General features: G+C 49.9%; 1 protein-coding gene across 1 annotated transcript in view; it reads left to right on the top strand.

Moving 5' to 3' along the window:
• The first annotated feature begins 846 nt into the window (after positions 1–846).
• cacna1fb (calcium channel, voltage-dependent, L type, alpha 1F subunit) overlaps positions 847–23,290 on the top strand; it is a 28,701-nt gene continuing 6,257 nt past the window's right edge. Inside the window, exons 1-36 of the mRNA XM_086113436.1 lie at positions 847–1,173; positions 8,528–8,781; positions 9,126–9,226; positions 9,382–9,487; positions 9,827–9,966; positions 11,954–12,105; positions 12,178–12,330; positions 12,411–12,607; positions 13,278–13,381; positions 13,747–13,898; positions 14,087–14,161; positions 14,288–14,369; positions 14,444–14,470; positions 14,567–14,727; positions 15,445–15,670; positions 15,751–15,958; positions 16,600–16,720; positions 16,942–17,017; positions 17,107–17,158; positions 17,227–17,287; positions 17,491–17,593; positions 17,680–17,809; positions 19,104–19,163; positions 19,237–19,343; positions 19,810–19,897; positions 20,037–20,144; positions 20,675–20,727; positions 20,833–20,979; positions 21,057–21,258; positions 21,346–21,504; positions 21,766–21,876; positions 21,979–22,062; positions 22,179–22,307; positions 22,676–22,741; positions 22,854–22,945; positions 23,048–23,207. Of these exons, the coding sequence (XP_085969562.1) occupies positions 1,155–1,173; positions 8,528–8,781; positions 9,126–9,226; positions 9,382–9,487; positions 9,827–9,966; positions 11,954–12,105; positions 12,178–12,330; positions 12,411–12,607; positions 13,278–13,381; positions 13,747–13,898; positions 14,087–14,161; positions 14,288–14,369; positions 14,444–14,470; positions 14,567–14,727; positions 15,445–15,670; positions 15,751–15,958; positions 16,600–16,720; positions 16,942–17,017; positions 17,107–17,158; positions 17,227–17,287; positions 17,491–17,593; positions 17,680–17,809; positions 19,104–19,163; positions 19,237–19,343; positions 19,810–19,897; positions 20,037–20,144; positions 20,675–20,727; positions 20,833–20,979; positions 21,057–21,258; positions 21,346–21,504; positions 21,766–21,876; positions 21,979–22,062; positions 22,179–22,307; positions 22,676–22,741; positions 22,854–22,945; positions 23,048–23,207 (4,266 nt within the window). The 5' untranslated portion in view covers positions 847–1,154. The remainder of the gene's footprint in view (positions 1,174–8,527; positions 8,782–9,125; positions 9,227–9,381; positions 9,488–9,826; positions 9,967–11,953; positions 12,106–12,177; positions 12,331–12,410; positions 12,608–13,277; positions 13,382–13,746; positions 13,899–14,086; positions 14,162–14,287; positions 14,370–14,443; positions 14,471–14,566; positions 14,728–15,444; positions 15,671–15,750; positions 15,959–16,599; positions 16,721–16,941; positions 17,018–17,106; positions 17,159–17,226; positions 17,288–17,490; positions 17,594–17,679; positions 17,810–19,103; positions 19,164–19,236; positions 19,344–19,809; positions 19,898–20,036; positions 20,145–20,674; positions 20,728–20,832; positions 20,980–21,056; positions 21,259–21,345; positions 21,505–21,765; positions 21,877–21,978; positions 22,063–22,178; positions 22,308–22,675; positions 22,742–22,853; positions 22,946–23,047; positions 23,208–23,290) is intronic.

Here is a 23,290-nt window from a genome sequence, read left to right as displayed (position 1 = left end):
CGATGAAGACAAAATGCTTGACAAACAGGAGAAGAGGTAAATCTGGGATTATCTGGTGACACGAACCTCACAAAGACTATCATACAAAACGCACAATACAAACGAAGAGGTGGTGAAGGACAAAGCTAATGAGGAGAGGACAGCGGGAGGTGGTGAAGGCGGACGTGAGTTCATCCTCAATTTCACCTCAAGTGTGTTCAAGTCCCGTCGGCACCAGAGCGACGCCATCGGGCTACGTTCGAAATAGCAATCGCTGCCTGTCAGTGAACACAATCGTATTCATAGCCGCTAATTCATTGATTGTGATTGTGTTCACGTCAAGTGGGATTATGTTTCCAAGTCAAGTTTGATTGTGTTCATGTTAGGTGTGGGCGGTATTCCATGGCAGGTTTCCGTTGTGTAAATGTCAGGTGCGGCGTTCACGTGTCAGGTATGCTCGTGTTCATGTCATTGTGTTTTTTGTTTTTGTGTGTGTGTGTTCACGTGTGACGCGGTGGTGTTCATGTCAAGTGTGCTTGTTGTTGCGTCCAAGTGTCATGCTAATTACATGGCAGGTGTTACGTTGATGCCAGTTGTTGTAACATTTCACAAGTGATTGTGTTCATGCCGCGGGAAATCGTATTTAGATGTCATGTGTGAGTGTTATGGATCATATGAGATTGTGTTCACATGGCATGTGTGAGCGTGTTTACATGTCAGTTATAATCTTAGATTTTTTTTTTTGGGGGGGAGGATATATTTCTATTCTCTCTCTGCCTTTAATTTATTTGCAGCCGTCCTTCCCTTTAACACACTGAGCCCCTTTCCTATTTAATCTCCAATTGGGGCGGGAGGAGGAGGGCAGAGGAAGAGAGAGATCGAGGGACTGAGAGAGATGAGCAGAGGAGAGGAAGAGGAGGAGAGATGAAGAGATTCATATTAGTGAAGCCGAGCTGAATTTCTCTCAGCCTCTCGCCCTCTTTTAACATCCCTCGGCTTCGTCACAGAAAAGAAAAAAAAATTTAGCGCATCAGATGAACCTGCTGTGAGTGACGAGCTGCTGGCGTAACTCGACCAAGTGGACCGGGCCAGCATGCAAAGTTTTGTTTGTTTGTTTGGTGAGGAGCCATGAAGATGGGACCAATATGAACGCTTGAAGTGGACCACCAGAAGACATGCAGCACAACCACAAAAGTAAGTCTATCTATCTATCTATCTATCTATCTATCTATCTATCTATCTATCTATCTATCTATCTATCTATCTATCTATCTATCTATCTATCTATCTATCTATCTATCTATCTATCTATCTATCTATCTATATCTATACCGTCAATATACTGTATATGATGGTGCCATCATTAGCACTAATGTATCATTGATTTAAATCTGAATAACAGTATGAACACACAAACATCACAATTAATGTTTTCACTGATATTATCATTAGCATGATGACTAATACTTCATTATAAATGCAGCCCGAAGGGAGCACAAGCCAGTGCTAGGCCCGTCCCAAGCCTGGACAAATTCAGTGGTTGGCATCAGGATTTGCAACCAACTTCAAACTTTGCCAAACAGTTCATATTGGATCGGCCACCGGTGCCGTTAACCCACAGAATGCCGGTGGAAATTCAGATTTTGTGGGTCAAAGACAAAGGACAGGAGAAAAGCATGTCCATAGGCAGAAAGAGAAGAAGGCAGACAGCCAAGAGGAAAGCACAGAACCTAAAACCTAAAGTTGGGACTTTGATTGCTGGGACCATGAAGGGAAAAACAAGGGAGTTGATTGACCTGCGGATTCGAAGAAATTTGATTCTGTATGTCAATGACTACCGGGTGGTGTGTCGGCGAAGATGGCGGTCTGACCGGGCAGACTCATACACATCAAAGGTCTGCTGGTTAAGTGTGGCAGAGTCTGCTGCCGGAAGGAGTTTCAACTGCCACCTCCGGCAGAACTTTCACCAAGTCCCCCGTGGGCCATGTTCTGTGCTTCCAGTGAGACGGCCGAGTGGGGCTGTGACGCCTGTCATGTCAGCAACTCCCGAAGCTGTTGGTGGACACCGGCGTTGAATAATGATGTGAAACTGAAGAAAGAGTCCTATTGGGGTTTTTTTTGGCCAGTCAGACTCTGGATGATGTAAAGCTGATGCTGATGCTGATGTAAAAATGTGGCTGTCTGGCCATGGAGAATGACTTCTGAATGGCTGGTCGACCATTCGGCATATCGAGAGGGGAAGCGATGTATCATCAAGACTAGTGGGAATGCCACACCACTGACCTTGACTCAAACCATCTGAGTCAGTGGAGAGAATACGTCAAAGACCTCCTCAATTCTACCCAAACGCCTTCCTTTCAGGAAGTCTGGGGACTCTGAGGTAGGCTCTCCTATGTCTGGGGTTGAGATCACTGAGTTGGTTAGAAAGCTCTTTAACTAAGAGTCACGCTGTTTAAATCTGTGCACATTTATCAAACATACAACGTGTTTCGCCTCTCAGCTCTCGGAGTTTCATCAGGCTACTCATGGAATGTAAATCAATTTCCGTTACCTTAGCTCACCTTTATTCAAGGAGTCTCCGCTTCCTGGCACCGCCAGCACCAGTTGAAGCTATCCGTGTGCCGAACGGGGCAACCTCTCCTTAACTGTGGTTCAAAAGCTCCTTGGTGGATGGGGCCTTGGGAGTGGATGTGATCCACTCGCAGCTCCTAAAAACTCTGGATGTTTTTGAGGCTGTCCTGGATCACACACCACTGCAACATTCTGGGGACATCAGGGACAGGCCATCTGCGGATTGGGGTGCCGGTCTTCCTTTTCAAAAAGAGTGACCGAAAGGTGTGCTCCAACTAGAGAAGGATTACGCTTCTCAGCCTTCCTGGTGAGATATATTCAAGGGTTCTGGAGAGGAAGGTCAGTTGAATCTCTCAGACTTGGGAGGAACTGTTTTTTTGTTTGTTTATTTTTTTGGGGCGGGGGTTGTCCTGGAACCCGTGGAACAGTGAGACAGCTCTACACCCTCAGCAGGGCCATGGAGGTTGCTTGGGAGGTCTGACCAGTCTACATTTTGTGAACCTGGAGAAGGTGTCGGTGGGGGGTGCTCTGGGAGTAAGGTGATACGGGCTGTTCAGCCCTTGTACAACTGTTGTCAGATTGCTGGCGGTTTGTTTCCAGTCAAGGTTTGGACGATGTCAAGACTGCCCTTTGTTCCCTAGTTTGCTTATAATTTTTAGGACAGAAATTCAAGGTGCAATCGTGGCATTGAGTGATTCTGGTTGGGTGGCCTCAGAATTACATCTCTGAGTTTTGCAGATGATTTGGTCCCGTTCGCTACATCATGTCCGTGGTCTTCAACGCTTGCTGCAGTAGTTGGTGGCCAAGTGTGATGCAGTTGGGATGAGAATCAGCACCTCCAAATCTGAGGCCATGGTCTTCACAGTCCTGCCCCAAGTGGAGGACTTGACTGATCTCGGGGTCTTGTTTATGAGTAAGAAAAGAATGGAGTGGAATATCAACTGGCAGATTGAGGCAGCATATGCAGCGATGCCCGCTCTATAATGTGGTGAAAAACAAGCTGAGTCAGAAGGTGAGGCTTTGGATTTACTCTCACCTATTATCACGTGCTATGCGTTGTGACAGAAAGAACAAGATGACGGATACCAGCGGGTGAAATGATTTTCCACCTCTATCGTGTTGGGGGTCTTACCACAGAGATAGGTGAGAGGCTCTGTCATCCGGCAGGGGTTTAGGAGTAGAGCTTCTACTGTTCTGCATTTTGAGATGCCAGATGAGGTGGCTGGACATTTGGTATGGATGCCTCCTGGTGTTCCGGGCACATCCCACTGGAAGGAGGCCCCAGTTACAACTCAAGACACCCTGGAGAGACTATGTCTTGTTGGCCTGGGAATGCCTGGGACCCCACCAGGATAAGCAGACAAAAATGTACAGATGTAGATGCAAATCAGCATTAACATTAGCACGAGTGTTAGCTTTAATGTTTGTACTTATGTTAGCACGGATGTAATCATTCTTGCCTGTGCTAATTCTAGTGCTGATATTCCATCCATCCGTTATCTGACTTATCCTCATTTAGCAATAACATCGGCATTACTGTTAACACAATCACTAATACTAGCATTACTGTTAGCATGTCCATCCAGCCTGACATGTTTGTTTACATTCCTCCATTGAGGTCAGATCTCATCAGATCCAACTGGACAGGACCTACTTCATAATGTCAGCGCTAATGCTAGCATGTTGCTCCTTTGCTCCTTCTCAGTGTTGGTTCTTTTTCATGAATGTTCTTGATCAATATATCATCAGATGAATATTGACCTCCACACACCTCAGTGAAAGTGCCTTTATCCTTCCATCCTGGCGGAGGATCAGACTTCCTGCTCGCGGAATTAAGATGGCGTCCGCAGACGTCCTGATAGTGTTGTCATGGAAATGAGCGCTAAATCGCCGGTTGCCATGGCGGTGGAGCTAATCCCTCCAACCTTTTGTTCCAGTGCCTTGTATTTGACTCAACTAACTCAAACCATGTGAGCGAGCGGCGGGTTGACAAATATGTCAGTGACTTGATGATGAAATGCTGCATCTACGAGTGTTCATGCAATTTAATGTCAATGGGCGCTTGCTTGAAGTGCGCAGGAAGGGGTGTGGGTGGGGGGATATGGTTAAAGTAGTAATTTGTGGAAGGTAAGCAGAGCTGCACTGAGTGATGGTGGATGCAAAGATGAGCATTCTTATAGCATTGGCTGCTTCTGTGATTGGCTGGTGGCCAGTCCATAGTGTGTCTCTATCCATCCATCCATTTTCAGCACGGCTTATCCTGGACAGGGTCGGGAGTGCTGGACCCTACCCCAGCGAATTTCGGGCGATGTTTGTCTATATGTACCTTGCGATTATCTTGTGATCAGCCCAGGTCGTGCCCTGCCTTTCACTCAAAGTCAGCGGGGGTAGGCTCGGGCTCACCCGCGACCCGAGTGAGAACAAGCGCGACAGACAATGGACGGAGGAGACGCATTCTGCCTTGATGAAGAAAAAGAAAAGTGCAACGATGTTGACTAAATAACCTAATGACACTCCCAGCTGGACCAGGCTGGAGGGCACACTTGCACGCTCACACAGGCACACGCACGCACGCATGCACACACACACACACACACACACACACACGCATGCAGAGTAAGAGAACAGTGAAAAGCAGGAAGTTAACAAGGCGTATGAGGGTTGTGTGCGAGTGATGCTCAGCTATTCACACGCACACACACACACACACACACACACACACACAGTTGGTGTTCCGACAGCACAGCCCAGTCCCACTAAAGCGGGCCTCGACTCAGCTGAAGGACTTCCTCCAAAAGTCTTACAGCCATTGAGGTCACGCTAGTCCACACACACACACACACACACACACACAAACACACGCACACATTCACCCAAAACACACACACTCATACATGCATGCATGCACGCTCGCTGCTGTCAGGATGATCTCGGTTGTCTCGGGATAATTCGGGCATAATTAGACGGATTCTCATGGGGCAATGCAGGGTCTGTGTGTGCGTGTGTGTGTGTGCGTGTGTGTGTGTGTGTGTGTGTGTGAGCGCGCGGAGCTGGTGGAGCTGCACACACACGCACAAACACAGATAAACTAAACAACGTGAGCAATAGTCATGTGACCTGCACTGTCCTAACCTCGGCTTCTCAGCAGCCTGAGGACAAAATAATCATGTTAAGTTAGTGCAGCAGAAGCAGCAGCGCCCCCCGCAGGCTCGCTTCACTCTTTACCCGCTCGTTTGTTTGCTTTCTTTCCGTGACTGGCGATTATTCACCCATCCTCCCCATGATTAGTCATCAATTCAACAGCGGTAGTACAAACATTAAACCGCTGCGCTTCAGTAGACTTTTCAGATATCGGTACTTGACTTGAGTCTTTATTTTCGGATGCCTTTTAACTTTTACCCCCTTTAATTTCAAAAGGCATCTGTACTTAGGTACTTTGTTAAAATTGGCTTGATGCTTGTGACAACCTCCGCGGATGACAAGACGACAAAGAAATGTCCTAAATGTGAATCAACAGTCATCCCCACCTAATCGATTCGGAGAAGTACGATATTCCCCCTCCGTGCTCATATTGAAGAGAATTCTTTAATATCCAAGTCACGTTGCCGGGCACATGTTATTTTGATGTCGTGCTAACGCTAGCTAGCTCTTGATTGAAAAACGAAACAAAATTCAAGTTTTTTTATTTTTCCTCGTCTTCTCAGCTCAAGCACAATGTCGTTTCATAAAAGGGTCAAACCACTTTTGTTTTGCTAGGTTTTCAAAACGAATATTGAATATGACTGGCAATGAAATGAGTTCTGTATTTCAACTTCAATTCCAGAGTGTGAGTACTGAGCCCTAATTTCAATCATGCTAGCATGGTAGAGGCGCTAACAGCGGTCAACATTAGCATGCCATTTTGTCTTAAAGTGTCAGCCATTGTATCGTTGCAATCTGGTCGCCATGACGGCAGCCTAAGTGTGTGTGTGTGTGTGTGTGTGTCCGAGATTTATCAGCTTTGTGTCACAGCTGGACACAGCAAGGCATTGTGGGAAACAGGAAATCTAGGAAAATGACAATGTGAAGGTCGAGCGAGGCGGTAATAATCTAACTGAGATGTTCAGAGCGTGTGTGTGTGTGTGTGTGTGCGTGTGTGCGCGCGTTTAGGGTCCTCAGGTATTAACTAACACACACACACATCACGGCCCATATCACACACATACATGCACACTCACAGATCTAGGTCACAGCTGTTCACTACAATGTTGGTGTATTCACGTCACCTTCATATTATTCTGTCATCATCATCGTCATCCTTTTCAGATTTCTGTCCTGCTTTTCCTCATTCAAGTCACCGGTGAGCTGGAGCCTCTCCCAGCTGACTTAGGTCAAGACTTTGGCACCCTGGAGTGGTCGCCAGCCACTCCGAAGGGACATACTGTAAAGACAAACGAGCATTCATCTTCACGTTCACACCGAGAGAAGATTTCAGGGCCTATTTTGGTCAATGGTGCCCCATCCCCTCGGTGTAAAAGTTGTCCCTCTTTGGGCTGCACGATGTGAACACGAGCACATGATTCATTTTCGTGTTTCCCTCCTCCAACATACCTGATTGAAATGATCAGCTCACGAGCAAGCTCTGCCGAATCCCGATCAAAATTCAAGCCCCAAACCTCAGAACTGCGAAGCAGATGTGCTCGCTAGCCACCAGGGCCAGCATTTGAGAGCTGGGGGGGGGGGGGGGGGGAGTGGATGTGAGGGGTTAAAATTGTTCAGTGCTACACCAACATTTATGCGCAAACGATCATACTCTTGCATTGACCAAAGAACTAAAAAAAATAATAATAATAAATTCCGACAACAAGAACAACAAAGTGTCAAATTCTGAGCTAGCGCACAAAGAGAGAAGTGGAAACAGCCAGATTCAGGGGAAGTAGCCAGATAAGAAGTTGTTTTATGGCAAGACTTAAGACAAATATTCAGTCAAGCTTATAGCACACGAAATGGAAAGGAACTGGCAAGTTTTTAAAAGTCCAAATCCTCCCAAGCGTGCAAACTTCTGAGTTCCTTAGTCCTCAATGGTCTTTCTGTTTTGAAGCGATCCATGGTCCATTTCCTCACGAACAAGCTCAATTCGTTTATTTTTGTTTTTCATCAGGAGAATGATCTTTGGCGGCTGCCTTGAAATCAGTCAATACCCAACTCCTCTCAAAACTCCCCTTCACAAGTCAGCAATAGAATCACGCCCCCCAACCCTCTTCAAATGTCTTGATGGGAGTCAGGGAAGGAAGCAGCCAAAATGTGTCCATTGAAAATCATTGTACAGACATTCCCCAAAACGGCGATCGCTCGCCACCGCAATTTCTCATTTTGCCCTCTGTAAATTTCACAAGGATGAGAGAATGAGGATATGAGCATTTTACACGCCGTCTCAGTCATGCTGGATTTGTTTTTTGGCGATAAGTCACCAAGATGTGCAAACGCAAGAGGCTTTTCGTAAGCTGCATTCGACGTAGGATGTTAAGGTCGATACCGTATCTTAGATTTAGTTTCATTTTTCATCTCAAAGTGTGAGCTTGACACCCCCCCCCCCGCCCCACCCCTTTCAAATTCACTTCCAGGGGGCAAACCCGCACCCCTCATCCGAAAAGGATGTGTGGGAAAACGGCCACACTGGGCTGGAGGGTCTGCGTTCCCGCTGGAGCTCCAGTCCATCCGTCCATCCATTCATTTTCTGCTTGGGCACGCTGGGCTTTTCAAAGTCCAACTTTGAAGTTCCTTGCCCGAGAAATGGATGCACTCAAACAGGCCACTTGCGCCGCTACGCCTAGCTGCCTTCTGGTCGCACAGAATTAGCGTTTGACCGGCGACGGCCGCGTGAACCGCCCGCACCAGTCCAGTAAGAGGGCGACTGCGCCGCAAGCTCCACTGGCGGCTTTTTTTTCCTCCAGCCTGTTTGCGTCCGCCATTGCTGAATCCTCATGTCGGTTGCCAGGCGCGGCGGGTAACGGCTATGCCAACGCCGTGGACGGTGAAGACGGTGGCGGCGAGGGTGAGGAGGGCGGAGAGGAAGACAGAGGAGGAGGCGGTGGCGGAGGTGCGGCAGAGGACAGAGGCGGAGGAGGGGACTGGGACGAGGAGCTGGAAGGCCAGGACCAGGGAGTGCGAATGACCAGGACAGACACCCTCCACTCAACCACCAGTTCCACCGGAACGCAACGTAGGAGAGGACAACACGCCAAGAAACAGGTCAGACAAGGCGTTAAGCGATACGCGACTCACCGAGAGTTACTTGTGAATATTGCTGTTCATCTCCCAATTAGAGAGCAGCAAAAACACGCGAGCTCAGTGACGTTTGAGACCACATGCTAAGAGACAGGTCGGACTACATGCTAAGAAATTTGTGAGACAGCTTGCGAAGGAACGTGTCAAGGTGCTAAAGGACAGGTTGAATAACACGCTAGCAGGCAGGTTAGATAACACGCTAAGAAAGGAGTGAGGGAATTCGCTATGTGTCACTGAAAGTACACATAGAGGACAACGCGGTAGGAAAAAGACACTGTCGAAAGGTGATGATGTCACTTCCTGTCCAGGTCCAGGGAAGCAATCAGGTCCAGCGAGCGCCCCGAGCATTGTTCTGCCTGAAGCTCAACAACCCGATCAGACGTGCTGCGCTCTCCATTGTCGAATGGAAGTATCCTTTTGTAATCGCAGTTACGGAGCTAATTATTCGGATGCTCGTGACATCACTTCCTGTTACCGCTGTTCAACCACCAAGGATGGACTTTATGCGTGGCAGCCCGTGACGTATTTCCAGTGAAAAATTTGAGCTTCCTTAGTGTCCCTCAGGCCTTTTGACATCTTCATCCTGTTAGCCATCTTCGCTAACTGTGTTGCATTGGGTGTGTCCAAGCCCTTTCCTGAGGACGACTCCAACTCCACCAACCACGACCTGGTGAGCCGTACACTCCGCACACACCCCTCAAATGACGCACACGCGTAGACCACACCTTGTACGAAGCCAGCCTATGGCCGTTCCCAAGACAAGCTAAAGCTAAGCGACTTGCCCGCTGACACTTTTGCCGTTTCGTAGACAGGTCAGTATGACGATTTAAACGCAAAATTCGGACAGTCGGATACAATGTGAGGACATTTACACACAAACAGGACAATCTGCTGCAAAGTGGGGACGTTTGCGAGCACGTATAGATACGGCATGAGAACTTTAAGACACATAGTGAAGACGTTTGGACATTTGGAGAGAGGATATTTGACAGCGCTGTGTTTCCTTTAGGAACAAGTGGAGTATGTCTTCCTCATCATCTTCACGGTGGAAACCTTCCTGAAGATCCTGGCTTATGGTCTGGTCATGCACCCGAGTTCTTACATCCGCAATGGCTGGAACCTTCTGGATTTTGTTATCGTCATCGTCGGGTAAGCTTAGCTAACGTTTTGTGATGATATTGTTCAGTTGTGACTTCTTTCTATTGCATAAGCAGTGACACATACATCTTGATGAAAGATTTAATTCAAATAGTAACATCGAAGCTACCGGGTGAAGATGTTTCACGACGTCGTTGTTCATTTTGTATCGTTTTGCTATTGTTGATGGATAATGTCCTGTGTTTTTCATGTTAGTGTTACGTTCTTCCACGATAGGTCTCATCTAAATAAATAAATGGGGGCTATAGCACCCCCCCCCCCCCCACCCCCCAAGCCAGCTCTGGTGCAACGCCTTGCATGTTGGCTTGTTATTCGGATCTTATTATTATGACACGCTGACAATATGGGTATGTTATTTGTTGAAACTGTTGCAGAATTTGCGTGTTATTGTTCAGGTTAATGTTATTGTTCTGTTCTTATGTGATTTTCGCATTCATTTTGTGTTCATTCTTATTCATAGCAGTTATCCATCTTAGCGACCGGGTGAGTGGGTTGAGTGTCCGTCAGCGGTTGCGGTGCAGCGGCGCGGCGCTAAAGCGTTTGAGAGCCGAGGCAAACGTGAGCTGACGTCCTCGTTTGTCGGGCGTCGCTAGCGGACGCCCGCGGCCCCGCCGCATTTGATGCGATTCGGCGCCGTTGTCGCGAGCGTGCGTAACGCTCGGCTCGTCACGGCCGGGCTGGCGGAGCCCCTCGCTGGCGCTGACAAATTTTGCTCACCGTTGCCCTCGCTGCCCGTCCTCGGGGTCGTGATGAAGCCTGCCGTCATGGCGGCCGGAGGACAAACGCCCTCCGTCCACTCGGTTTTTGAGCTCGCATCGCTTTCTGTCGATGACTTGTCAGCAGAACATGAAACTCTTCCTCCTCAAAGACTGCCGTGAGGACACTCCTTGTTCTGCCTTTGTGTTTTCTGTGCTTGAGAAGCTTGTTAGCCTTTCTGTGACCATACCGACTGCTGTTTGTCAGGTTGCTTCTGTGTTTTTGGGATCGTTGCATTGTTACGTCGGTGCAGCCCAGGGGTCGGGAACCTACGGCTCGCGAGCCATACAGTGTGTGGCTCTTTCTGGCTCACAGATAAAACAAAATATTCTCGCTTGTTTAATCCATCCATCGATTTCTGACTGCTCATTTCCTGTTTGGGGCTGCGGTTGGCTCCAGGAGCCATTTTGATTGGATAATACCGGTCTACGTTGCCGTTGCTGCGGAAAGGGGTAACTGCCCCGTTTTGCAATCAGCCCGCTCGGTCATTTGCTCAAAGCTAATCCCAAAGGAATGAGATGGCGAAAAGAAAAAAAGATGAGGAGTGTGGTAGACTTCGGGACGAATGGAGCGAAGGATTCACCTTTGTGGAGAGAACAGGTTCTGCGGTGTGTCTGATTTGCAAAATACCATCGATGAAACGTAAAGCGGCACTTTGACACGCGCCATGCTACGTTGCTACGTTCGCATCAAAAACCCCCTGCGAGAGACAGCTTAAAGGAAGCGCGCAAGCTAGCAGCAACTCCGCGTATGGACCCGGCAAGCTGACTATAATTCCGCTTGTTTTGCTGGATTTTTAGCAATCGTGAGGAATGGAAAAATCATTCACATTAATGGTGAGTATTATCACAAGTGTAGCCTGATTGTCAAGCTCTCGCGAGTTGACGTTGACGTGGCGTTTATGATCTTGTAAACATTGCTGTTCCGTTGTTGTTGTTTCCTTGCTATCGAGCTCATTTCTCCACCGCGCTCAGGCGTCAAGCTGTCACTAGCGTTTAGGATGACTCGGGCTTGTCTTTGGCTCGTTAAATACGAGCCTCGGGTTCTACTTCAGTTCGGGCCAGGTTGAGTGAATGTGGAGAAGCACTTCCTGTCCCACCTGATCCATCCAAGTCCAAAACGTAGCGTGGACCGCCCTTGGCGCCATTGCCGTCCTGCCTTTGCGCGGTCCCACGATGGCTTGCGACGTGGTTACTGTGATCCCGTCCCGTCTCCGCAACAGGTTGTTCAGTGTCGTCCTGGAGACCATGACGCACAAGTCGGGCGAGCAGGCCAGCGCGCACCACATGCCGGGCAAACCTGGAGGTTTGGACGTCAAAGCTCTGCGCGCCTTCCGGGTCTTGCGGCCCCTCCGGCTGGTTTCCGGAGTTCCCAGTGAGTGCGGCGCGAGGGGGGCGCGTGGCGGCCGGAGCGTCTCGCGTGCGTTGACGAGCGCTTGTCTGGCAGGTCTGCAGATTGTGCTGAACTCCATCATGAAGGCCATGGTTCCGCTGCTCCACATCGCTCTGCTGGTCCTCTTCGTCATCATCATCTACGCCATCATCGGCCTGGAGCTCTTCATCGGACGCATGCACAGGACTTGCTACTACATGGAAACCGGTGCGCGGCCCCGGATGACCTTTGGATGCAAAGGCTCATTGGACGTTCGCGGTCGCGCTTCACGTCTTTGTCCTCGGCAGATACGTATGTGGAGGACGACCCGGTGCCGTGCGCCTTCGCGGGTCACGGCCGCCAGTGCGCGGTGAACGGCTCCGAGTGTCGCGGGCGTTGGGACGGGCCCAACGGCGGCATCACCAATTTCGACAACTTCTTCTTCGCCATGTTGACGGTGTTCCAGTGCATCACCATGGAGGGCTGGACCGACGTCCTCTACTGGGTGACAAAGGACCGGCCGGCGCGCTGGATGAGGGGCCGTCGGCGACGGAATTCAGGATTACCCATCGCGCACATGACTCTGGAAAAAAATGTTTTTCTTAAAATTGATTTCATCAAGTGGTTGCGCGACGCAGGTACATTTTGAAGTCGACGAGACATCCAACTTCAAAAATGTCTCGGGATCCAAACCATTTTATTTGGCGCGTCCACTCGCTGCCGTAAATTGGAGTCATTTCAACGCCATTTTTTTTTCAGTGTCCTGAACGTTCTCTTTCACATTTCTGAAATGCTCTCACGCATAGCTCAAACACTCTCACACACATGCTCCCAAAATGCTCTTATTCACACTGCTCTTATACTCTCATACATCCCATCAAAACACTCCTACTCCCTCTGCTGAAACACTCTCACACGAAAACATCAAAGATTTCTTTTTTTTTTTTTTGCTCAGATCCACGACTGAAATGCTGTCAGTCAGAGATACGATTGAAACTCATGTTTTGAGTTTATCTCGCGTCATGAGTGTAACTATGAGAGCCTTTCCGTTGTGTGTCGGAAAGTGTTTGCGTCGCGCGTGAGAATGATGTCGCCGACGGCCCCTGGTAGCATTCCGTCGCTTTACCCGCCCCACCGTCATGGCCGCCCTCATAACAATCCGCTCGTGCGCGCAGATGAACGACGCCATCGGCTTCGAGCTGCCGTGGGTCTATTTCGTCAGCCTGGTCATCTTCGGCTCCTTCTTCGTTCTCAACCTGGTCCTCGGTGTCCTCAGCGGGTCAGTTAACTTCTCAAGGCACTCTCTGGCACTTGAATTTAAATATCCTTTTTTTTTTTTGGTCCGGTACTGTTGAGCCATTGTGACATTTTGGTGGCGTTCTTATGTTACGTACAGATTGCCGTGACGTTCTTCTTGGGCATTTTTTTATGTCGTTGACATCTCATTGTCGGCTTAAGGCTACGCTAGCAGAACCGGCACCGGTCACCATCGATGTGTTCCCTCACTTTTGGCGCGTCAGGCCGGCGTCGGTGGACTTTGGTTGGCTCGACATGCTCACTTTGCGTCCCCCCCCCTGCTGCCCACTGTTATTGTCGAGCCCACTATCGTCAAGCCTGGAGTCATCTTGGGGGTTGACGTTGCAGAGAGTTCAGCAAGGAGAGGGAGAAGGCGAAGGCTCGGGGAGATTTCCAGAAGCTCCGTGAGAAGCAGCAGATGGAGGAGGACCTGTGTGGATACATGGACTGGATCACTCAGGCGGAGGACATGGACGAGCTGGAAGAGGAAGGAAACCAGCGTGAGTGTGTGTGTGTGTGTGTGTGTGTGTGTGTGTTTTAGCATGCGTGCGTGCAGATTAATGAAGAGTGTGTGTGTGTGTGTGTGTGTGTGTGTGTGTGTGTGTGTGTGTGTGTGTGTGTGTGTGTCTGTGTGTTTTAGCATGCGTTCGTGCAGATTAATGAAGTGTGTGTGTGTGTGTGTGTGTAGGTCCATCTCTCGGTGATTTGTCGGATAAGAAGAGAGGAAAGTTTGGATGGTTCAGTCACTCCAATGAGACACATGGTGCGAAACACACACACACACTTTTGGCTAATGACCCTCCGATGAGATGGTCAATCAATGGTTCAGATCAGCAAATTCCCCGACGAGTGTCAACGGTCACATGAGTGCGTCATGTCGCCCGCTCAGCAAGTCTTCCTGCCAGCGAAACGGCGTCGGAGAACACGGAAAACATCGATGAAGAACACACCAACTGCTGCCAGGCCTGCTGGTAACGCCCACACACACCCCGCTCAAAGCTCACGGTGATCCCGTCGGCACATTGCCTCGCCTCTTTCGTTTCAGCGCTCGAATGATGAAGATCGGCTGCTGGTGAGTTGAAAATCACAAGCCAGTTTATCGGCGGAGTGGGCGGGCAGACGGGAAAGTGACCTCACGGCGATGTTTTGCCGCCTCGGTTGAACCCAGTCGGACCCTGCGACGCTGGAACCGAGTGTGTCGCAGGAACTGTCGCACGGCCGTCAAATCGGTGACCTTCTATTGGCTGGTCCTGCTGCTCGTCTTCCTCAACACTTCCCTCAGCGCCTCCGAGCACTACGACCAACCCGATTGGCTGACGCAGGTGCAGGGTACGGCCGTGGCCCCCTCTAACTCTTTAAACGCCGTGCGTGTTTCTATGTGACCATGTCCGTGTGCTTGTTGTGTGTCAGCTCAATTTGTCATGATTCTTTTTTTTTGGTTAGGTTAGATTTGGTTTTGTTTCGTAGGTTACTGTCATGGTTCTGTTCCTGTTTGTGACCAACAGGTGGCATTGTAGGGCTTCTCCTCCAGCGTCGCACCTGTTGGTTGTCATGTCATCCGCTCATTTTTTTGTTTGTTTTTTTGTTAAAAGGACTGCCATGTTTTGTTTTGGTTTTTGTTTCTTACTTTAGTTTATTGGGGTTTTCAGGACTTGGTTTGTGTTTTGAATTTCTGCCCCAGTAAGTGTTTTTGTTCGGTGCGCTCTGCTTCTCCCGCCTCCGAGCTCTGTTATCACATGCGCGTGACTACATTTGTTTGACCGTTGCGTGCTTTTGTGTGTGTTACCGTGCGTGTGACCAGGTCCGTCCATCCATCCATTTTCCGTTCCGCTTCTCTCCTAGCCGTCTTCGGGCAGTAGGCGGGGGGACACCCCGAACCGCTTGCCAGTTCCCAAATGTTTCCATGCGCGTGCGTTATTCACGAGTGCTTCCATTTGCGTGTTCCATCTACACGAGTGGCCAGGATTGCGCGACCAGGTCCGTGTTACTGTGTGTTACCGTTTACACGTTGCACGTTAGCAGCTGTATACCTCGTGCGGTGTGCAGATATCGCCAACAAGGTGCTGCTGTCGCTCTTCACGGTGGAGATGCTGCTGAAGATGTACAGCCTGGGCCTGGCTCATTACTTTGTGGCGTTCTTCAACCGCTTTGACTGCTTCGTGGTTTGCGGCGGCATCGTGGAGACCATCCTGGTGGAGCTGGAGATCATGCCGCCGCTGGGAATCTCCGTGCTGCGTTGCGTCCGCCTGCTGCGTATCTTCAAGGTCACGCGGTGAGGACGGGACAGGAAACGCCGCACCGCGAAAACTTCCCGGCGTGACAAATCCTCGAGCGCCCGTCTCCTCTGCGCAGCCATTGGACGGCTCTGTCCAACCTGGTGGCGTCTCTGCTCAACTCGATGAAGTCCATCGCCTCGCTACTGCTGCTGCTCTTCCTCTTCCTCATCATCTTCGCCCTGCTGGGCATGCAGCTCTTTGGCGGCAAGTTCAATTTCGACGAGACGCAGACCAAGCGCAGCACCTTTGACGCCTTCCCGCAGGCGCTGCTCACCTGCTTCCAGGTAGAGACCGCTGACGCCCGGTTCGCCGCGCTCGCGCACGCGCGGTCGCATCGACGGTGTTTTTCTTCTCGGTTGAGCGCATGACCGACATGAAGCTTAGCTCGTGTTTGAGTGGCCAGCGAAGCTAAACGGTGACGTTCACCTGGCTAACTCGTCTTTGTGGTGTTCAGATGGACAGATTCAGTTCCATTGTTTGGATCTCTTATCTTTTTCAATCTTGCACATTGCCAATCTCAATTTTCTCAAAAGCCTAAAATCCTGGAATGCAAATCGAATGACCCCCAAAAGCTCTTTCCGCTCATTTCATTGCTTTCTGGTGGGTTGCTCACATGACACGGGAGAAGCAATTTCCTTCAAAAACAATGAAAAAGTCTCTCAATATCTTTTAAAAGCAGATTTTAAGCCTCACATGTAAATTCACGGGACTTTTCAAGCCTTCGCTTAAAGTCTTCGTCAAGTTGAGTCTTTTGTGAATCTTAGCCAAATAGCCAAGACCTAAAATTACTGACCCAAGTCCCCCATGTTGGGATATCACAGCCAAGGTTTTACAGACGGTTACAGACCATTGAACAGCTCCGCCCCCCCCCCCCCCTCAGCCGTATCGCTGTGTGTGTCACCGATAACCCGACCTCATGTCGCAGATCCTGACAGGCGAGGACTGGAACGTGGTGATGTACGATGGCATCATGGCGTACGGCGGCCCCGTCTTTCCCGGCATGATCGTCTGCATCTACTTTGTCATCCTCTTCATTTGCGGCAACTGTATCCTTTGGCCATGTCCTCTTGGTGTCTTTGTCCAATCAAAAGGGACCAAAAGAAGAACCCTGAGGAACTCCACGTTTGCATTACAAGAGCAGCGAGTTCCATGTTCAATATTGACCTGCTCAAGGTTTTCCTTGAGCACAAAGTTTTTCCATTTCCTTGAGCCAGTGACCACCTCTGTGACGATTTGAGCCAGGAGAAATCTTCTTAACGCACCTCAGACATCCTGCTCAACGTCTTCTTGGCCATCGCTGTGGACAATTTGGCCGGAGGGGATGGAGATGACAAGGCCAAAGAGTAAGCAGCGCGGGTGAGGGGTGGGGGTGGAGGGGGGCGTGATCAGCTGGAAGCGAGGCTGACAGCCTGCTGCTTTTGTCTTCGTGCAGGAAAAAGATGGACGGAACGGATGAAGAGGCGGAGGAAGAGAAGGAAGTGAAGGTAAAGCTGAAGGTCCCGACTGTGATTTCATCTGGCTCCTCGTTCACTTTTTAACTCGGTGCCCGCAGGTGGACATTGATGAAGACACCGAGTACGAGGAAGAGGAGGCGCTACCGGAAGGCGAAGATGGTGAGACGGCGTCATACAATGTGATCGTGTGCGTGTGACCGTGCGTGTTTTACCATGAGTGAGTGAGTGCAAGGAAGATGGAGTCCATCCTGAGGGCAAAGTTGGTGAGATGATTCCATGCCGCGTGATAACGTGATGACATCATCTGGTTCTCGTGCCATTCTGGGAGCGTAACACGCGTACCGTTTGCGGCCTCCCACCAGACGGCGGCGTGCAGCTGAAGATGGCTGACCTGGCACCACCCAAGGAAAAGGTTCTTCCCATCCCAGAAGGCAGCGCCTTCTTCTGCCTCAGCAAGACCAACCCGTGAGTTTGGCTTCCTGCTGGGCCATATGCTGGGTTTAAAGACGTTCCGTGATGTGTGCGGATTTTGTGTGTGTGTGTGTCTCCAGCATCCGAGTGGCGTGCCACACTTTGATCCACCACCACATCTTCACCAACCTGATCCTGGTCTTCATCATCCTCAGCTCATGCTCATTGGCCGCCGAGGATCCCATCAGGGCGCACTCCTTCCGGAACAATGTAAGTCCACCCCCGTCGTTCCCCACTCCAACAAACACAAGTATGCTGTGGGGACCCAAAAAAAAAAAGTCATCATCTAAGGCGGAAGCCCAGGAGGTCTCCATGCCAGTGGATTGAGCGGATTATTCCAGAAGTGGGTCAGCAGCTGACACAAACATCACCAAGCCCAGACGTGCACGCACATGGCGCGAGCAGCAGCTGTCCTCACGCAACGAGCACGGCGATTGCACAGATGTTAGCTTTGGGTGGGTGCGCGGAGGCCTACATTCGTGGCTGGTTGATATACGCAGAGTCGACTTCGCAAACGACAATTCCCCACGAGTCCAACAGACTATTTTACTTTTCAACGTACCCCGTTTACGTTTCCACAATGTTCACATTTCACGAAGTCACAATGTAGTTCAACACCTTTATAATATCAGGGATGGCAATGGCTAGTGATGAAAAAAAGCGGAAAGGGGCGTGGCCTGGACGGGGCGACCAATCACAACAAGTAGGACATCATACACGTCCAATCGCAGGGCTGTTTACAATCGGAAGATGGAAAGACTGATCGGGAGAGCTCGTGAAAACTCGACGATAAGGTACCTGACCCCCCCCCCCCTAAAATTTTCTCAACGGATTTAGACGATTCACAAAAATGATCAATTTAAGAAATAAAACGGCGGATTTCCGCATATCGGCGGAAAATTGCCATGACAATATAAACGTCACGATAACGACCGGATTGTCCCCACAAAGTAGTGAAAAGGCCTTGACTACGACCGACCGTGGGAAGCGAACTGCCGCCGCGACCTTGTTTTAAAAACAAAATATCGGAACAAATCTGTACATTATACTCCCGTTCTAACTTCGAGATTGGTGATGTCCCTCCAGGTACGGCGTAACGAGGTTTGACTGTAACGCTACTTGCTATACCTGCGCACTTCAGAATACCTTCTCTATCTGTAAAGGACTCATCGTGGACTCGTTTACACAACCCCATCTTCTCCACTCCTTTGTTGACGAAGACCTTTCAGAAGACCACGAGTCACGAAAATCAACACCCGTTGAATATCGGAGGCCATTTCCAAAAATGACGTGGCTCTCCACAGGACCTGCCGCAGTCGGTTGATGCCGAATTCCCCGCAGTAAAATCCGCTCATGGCCACCTTGCCCCCCTCACAGAACGGGAGGAGGCCCGCTGACGCTAACCACTCCCCACCTCGCCGCGTCGATAAGAAAGATTGATCTCATGTATTCATTTGCTATTTGAAATGGTTTCCATTTACGAATGAGCGCGGCGTGTGTTCAGGTCTTAGGTTACGCCGACTACGCCTTCACCTCCATCTTCACCGTGGAAATCCTGTTCAAGGTAGCCAGCGTGACGACGCACGCGGGGTTTGCTTTTTTTTTGCTGCTGGCTCACTTTCCCATCTTTGCGCCAGATGACGGTTCACGGAGCGTTCCTGCACCAGGGTTCCTTCTGCAGGAACTGGTTCAACTTGCTGGATCTCCTCGTCGTCAGCGTCTCACTCGTCTCTTTCTTCCTGCAGTCAGTACTCGCTCTCTTTTCTCCATCAAATTTTATGGAGGAAGAATTCAAAATATTTGCTGAAAAAATGCACAAATCGGGGCCGCTTTCCGTGACTGCCTAAAGTGGCATCTAATCTCCTGGCTGCTGCTTCATAGGCACCGAATTAGCAGAGGAATAGTTAACTAGCATTGCCACCCAACGTGTCGTCGGCCGTCTTGAAAGTGAATAGCGGCAAGATGGAAGATTCCACCAGAAGTCCATGAAGAAAGCAGGGCGGTAAACCTCTCACCGTGATGCACAGAACGTTCCAAATCCCTAGTCAATCAATCAATCAATCAATCAAATGATCGATATCTTAGCAGCAGATACCCTAGGCTAACATGAAATAGCGACGCGGGCCAGCCAGCTCGTCAGTTGAATCAGCAATTTGGCCAAATGTTTCTTGCGTTCTACGAGCATCGTGCGAGTGTGTTGGTATGTGCAGTTCCAGCGCCATCTCGGTGGTCAAGATCCTGAGGGTCCTCCGTGTGCTCAGGCCCCTGAGGGCCATCAACAGAGCCAAAGGCCTCAAGGTAAGCGAATGGGCGTGCTGGTCAAAATGGCCACCGGGCATTCTCCAGCTTCGCTAAATTGAATGATGATTATGATGATGATGACGATGAAGCTTTGTGTATGTTTCTGCGTGTGTGTGTGTGTTTGCGTGTCTCACAGCACGTGGTCCAGTGTGTGTTCGTGGCCATCAGGACCATCGGGAACATTATGATCGTGACGACGTTGCTCCAGTTCATGTTTGCGTGCATCGGCGTCCAGCTGTTCAAGGTGAGAATGCTGCTATGCGTGTTTTTTGGAATGCGGGAGGAAACCGCAGCACCCGGAGAAAAGCCACACTGGCACGGCGGAAAACATGCAAACTCCACACAGGAGTTGTGCGGTGAGGCCGATGTGCTCCCCGGTCGACCGACTCCTATGTCATCTCCAATTCGACAGTAACGATAAATCCCAGACACAACCTTCACCTAACCCTACCTCCGAACCCACAGGTGTCAAACTCAAGGCCCGGGGGCCCGTGAAATCATTTTACGTGGCCCGCCAAGGCGAATCACGTGCGTCGACTTTATGCTTCCTGGAAATGTGTTTTTTTTTCCCCACTTTGAACAAAATCGATATATGAGATAAACCAATTCCTCCTTTAAAAATAAAACGAAGACTTGTGCAAAGAATTACGTACTGGCTTCTAATTACAAATTGACGCCCACCCCCTATGCATGTTTTTATTTGTCTGCCATTGTGTATGCATGCGCAGTACACGTGTGTGTAACTGATCAAAAATGGTGTCGTTGTTTCATCAGGGTAAATTCTATCGGTGTACCGATGAGGCCAAGCACACTCCTGAGCAGTGCAAGTACGGCCAACTTTAACATCTTTTTTTTTGGGGGGGGGGGGGGGGGTAAATCGCCATGACATGACGTTTACCCGTTTGTGCGCGCATGTGTGTCGGTACACGCAGAGGGACGTTTGTGGTGTACAAAGACGGAGACGTGAATCATCCGATGGTGCGGGAAAGAATTTGGCACAACAGTGACTTCAATTTTGACAACGTGCTCATGGGGATGATGGCGCTCTTCACCGTGTCCACCTTTGAGGGCTGGCCTGCGTAAGTAAGCGCTCTGTCATTGCGTCTGTGTGTCGCGGTTTTCTAACTTTTAAAGCTCCTCCCCCCCCCGCCCCCAGCCTGCTCTACAAGGCCATCGACGCCAACGGGGAGAACTCGGGTCCCATCTACAACTACCGCGTGGAAATTTCCATCTTCTTCATCGTCTACATCATCATCATCGCCTTCTTCATGATGAACATCTTCGTGGGTTTCGTCATCATCACATTCAGGGAGCAGGGCGAGCAGGAGTACAAAAACTGTGAACTGGACAAGAACCAGGTGACCCCCCCGCCCCCCCCCCCCACACACACACTTACATTTCGTTACACTTCGTCCTCCATTGACGTCACGTGTCATCCGCCTCAGCGTCAATGTGTGGAATACGCGCTGAAGGCTCAGCCCCTGAAGCTCTACATCCCCAAGAACCCGGTCCAGTACAAGTTCTGGTCCATCATCAACTCCACGGCCTTCGAGTACGTCATGTTTGTGCTCATCCTGCTCAACACCGTCACGCTCGCCGTCCAGGTAAACACCTGTGGGTGGAGCTGTGGGAAGGCGGGGCTGAAAGGGCGGGGGGGGGGGGGAAGCTAAGCCAGAACAGGGGCGGACCGGGTAAGATGAGGAAAAGTGGGGCTCAAGGGGGGGGGGGGCAGTCCAGCTCAGTCCAGCCGAGGGAAGGTGGAGTCAAAGGAGGTGGCTGAGGTCAGCAAAGGGAAGTTGGGATCGAAGTCGGGGCACCCGTACGTGGGGGCCGTGTGTGACAAGTGTGTTTTTTTCCGTGTGTAGCACTACGAGCAGTCCAAGACTTTCAGCCACATCATGGACATCCTCAACATGGTTTTTACTGGACTCTTCACTGTGGAGATGCTACTCAAACTGTTAGCTCTCAGACTCCGGGTGAGATGTCCTTTTCAGGCAATGATGCCACCGTAACAGCATTAACGCGCGCGCGCGTGTGTGTGTGTGTTTGTGTGTATGTGTGTATGTGTGTGTGTGCAGCATTACTTTGTGGATGCATGGAATTCCTTTGACGCTCTCATCGTGGTTGGCAGCGTGGTGGACATCGTAGTGACGGAGTTCAGCGTATGTAAACAAACAGCCCAAAATTAGTGTGTATATGTGTGTGTGTGTGTTTGTCCAAGTCATTACAGGCCACAGACCTGTGTGTGTGTGTGTGTGTGTGTGTGTGTGTGTATCAGAGCGGAGAGGACAGCTCTCGAGTGTCCATCACCTTCTTCCGCCTCTTCCGAGTGATGCGATTGGTCAAGCTGCTGAGCAAAGGGGAGGGCATCCGCACCTTGCTGTGGACCTTCATCAAGTCGCTGCAGGTCTGATTTTTATTACCACAGTGTTACAACAAAAAAATAACAACAATAATAATAATAATATTCACATGATGTGAAAAACAATTGTAAATAGCACTGCGATTTATCCCTTTTGTATTTATATTGCACTTAATTGAACGGTGTCTGTTTGTTTTTCTTCTTTCTTCTTTCTACCCACATTCTTGCTGCTGGAGGCTGTAAATTTCCCCAGTGTGGGACAAATAAAAAAAAGGATATCTTATCTTACTGTGTTATTACACGTTTATTACGATGTTAGTACATCAGTGGTTAGGACATTTTTACTCAAATCCCCGCCGCTGAGATAACAGGCTATTAGATGCAGTTCAATAACTGGTCCGGTGTCTTCTCAGGCGCTGCCGTACGTCGCCCTGCTCATTGCCATGATCTTCTTCATCTACGCCGTCATCGGCATGCAGGTGAGAGTGCGCCGAGGACTATCGGTGACGAGTCAACTTTCACCATTTTGCATTATGTCGAGAAGTTGACCGCCTTGCTTCCCTGGTTTGCGACTTGCGCGCCCTCCACCAGACGTTTGGGAAGATTGCCATGCAGGATCACACACAGATCAACAGGAACAACAACTTCCAGACTTTTCCTCAGGCTGTCCTCCTCCTCTTCAGGTCGGCTGTTTATTATCACCTCTTATTCAGCCTGTTGACTGTACGTGGCTTTGTGTGTGTGTGTGTGTGTGTGTGTGTGTGTGTGTGTGCGCGCGCATGCAGGTGTGCGACAGGCGAGGCGTGGCAGGAGATTATGCTCGCCAGTCTTCCCGGGAAACGCTGTGATCCCGAATCCGACTACGAGCCAGGAGAAGAGTTCAGCTGCGGGAGCAACTTTGCCATTGTTTACTTCATCAGCTTCTTCATGTTGTGCGCCTTCCTCGTGCGTGTACACACACACACACCCACACACACACACACACACACACACACAAACACCAATTCGCTACATCCTTGTTACACATG

This window comes from Hippocampus guttulatus, chromosome 1 (assembly GCF_054856545.1).
Source record: "Hippocampus guttulatus isolate MCC_2025c chromosome 1, RoL_Hgut_1.0, whole genome shotgun sequence".
Taxonomy (NCBI): domain Eukaryota; kingdom Metazoa; phylum Chordata; class Actinopteri; order Syngnathiformes; family Syngnathidae; genus Hippocampus; species Hippocampus guttulatus.
The sequence above is the reverse complement of the archived record's forward strand: the minus strand, read 5'-3'. Positions and strand labels throughout refer to the sequence as shown.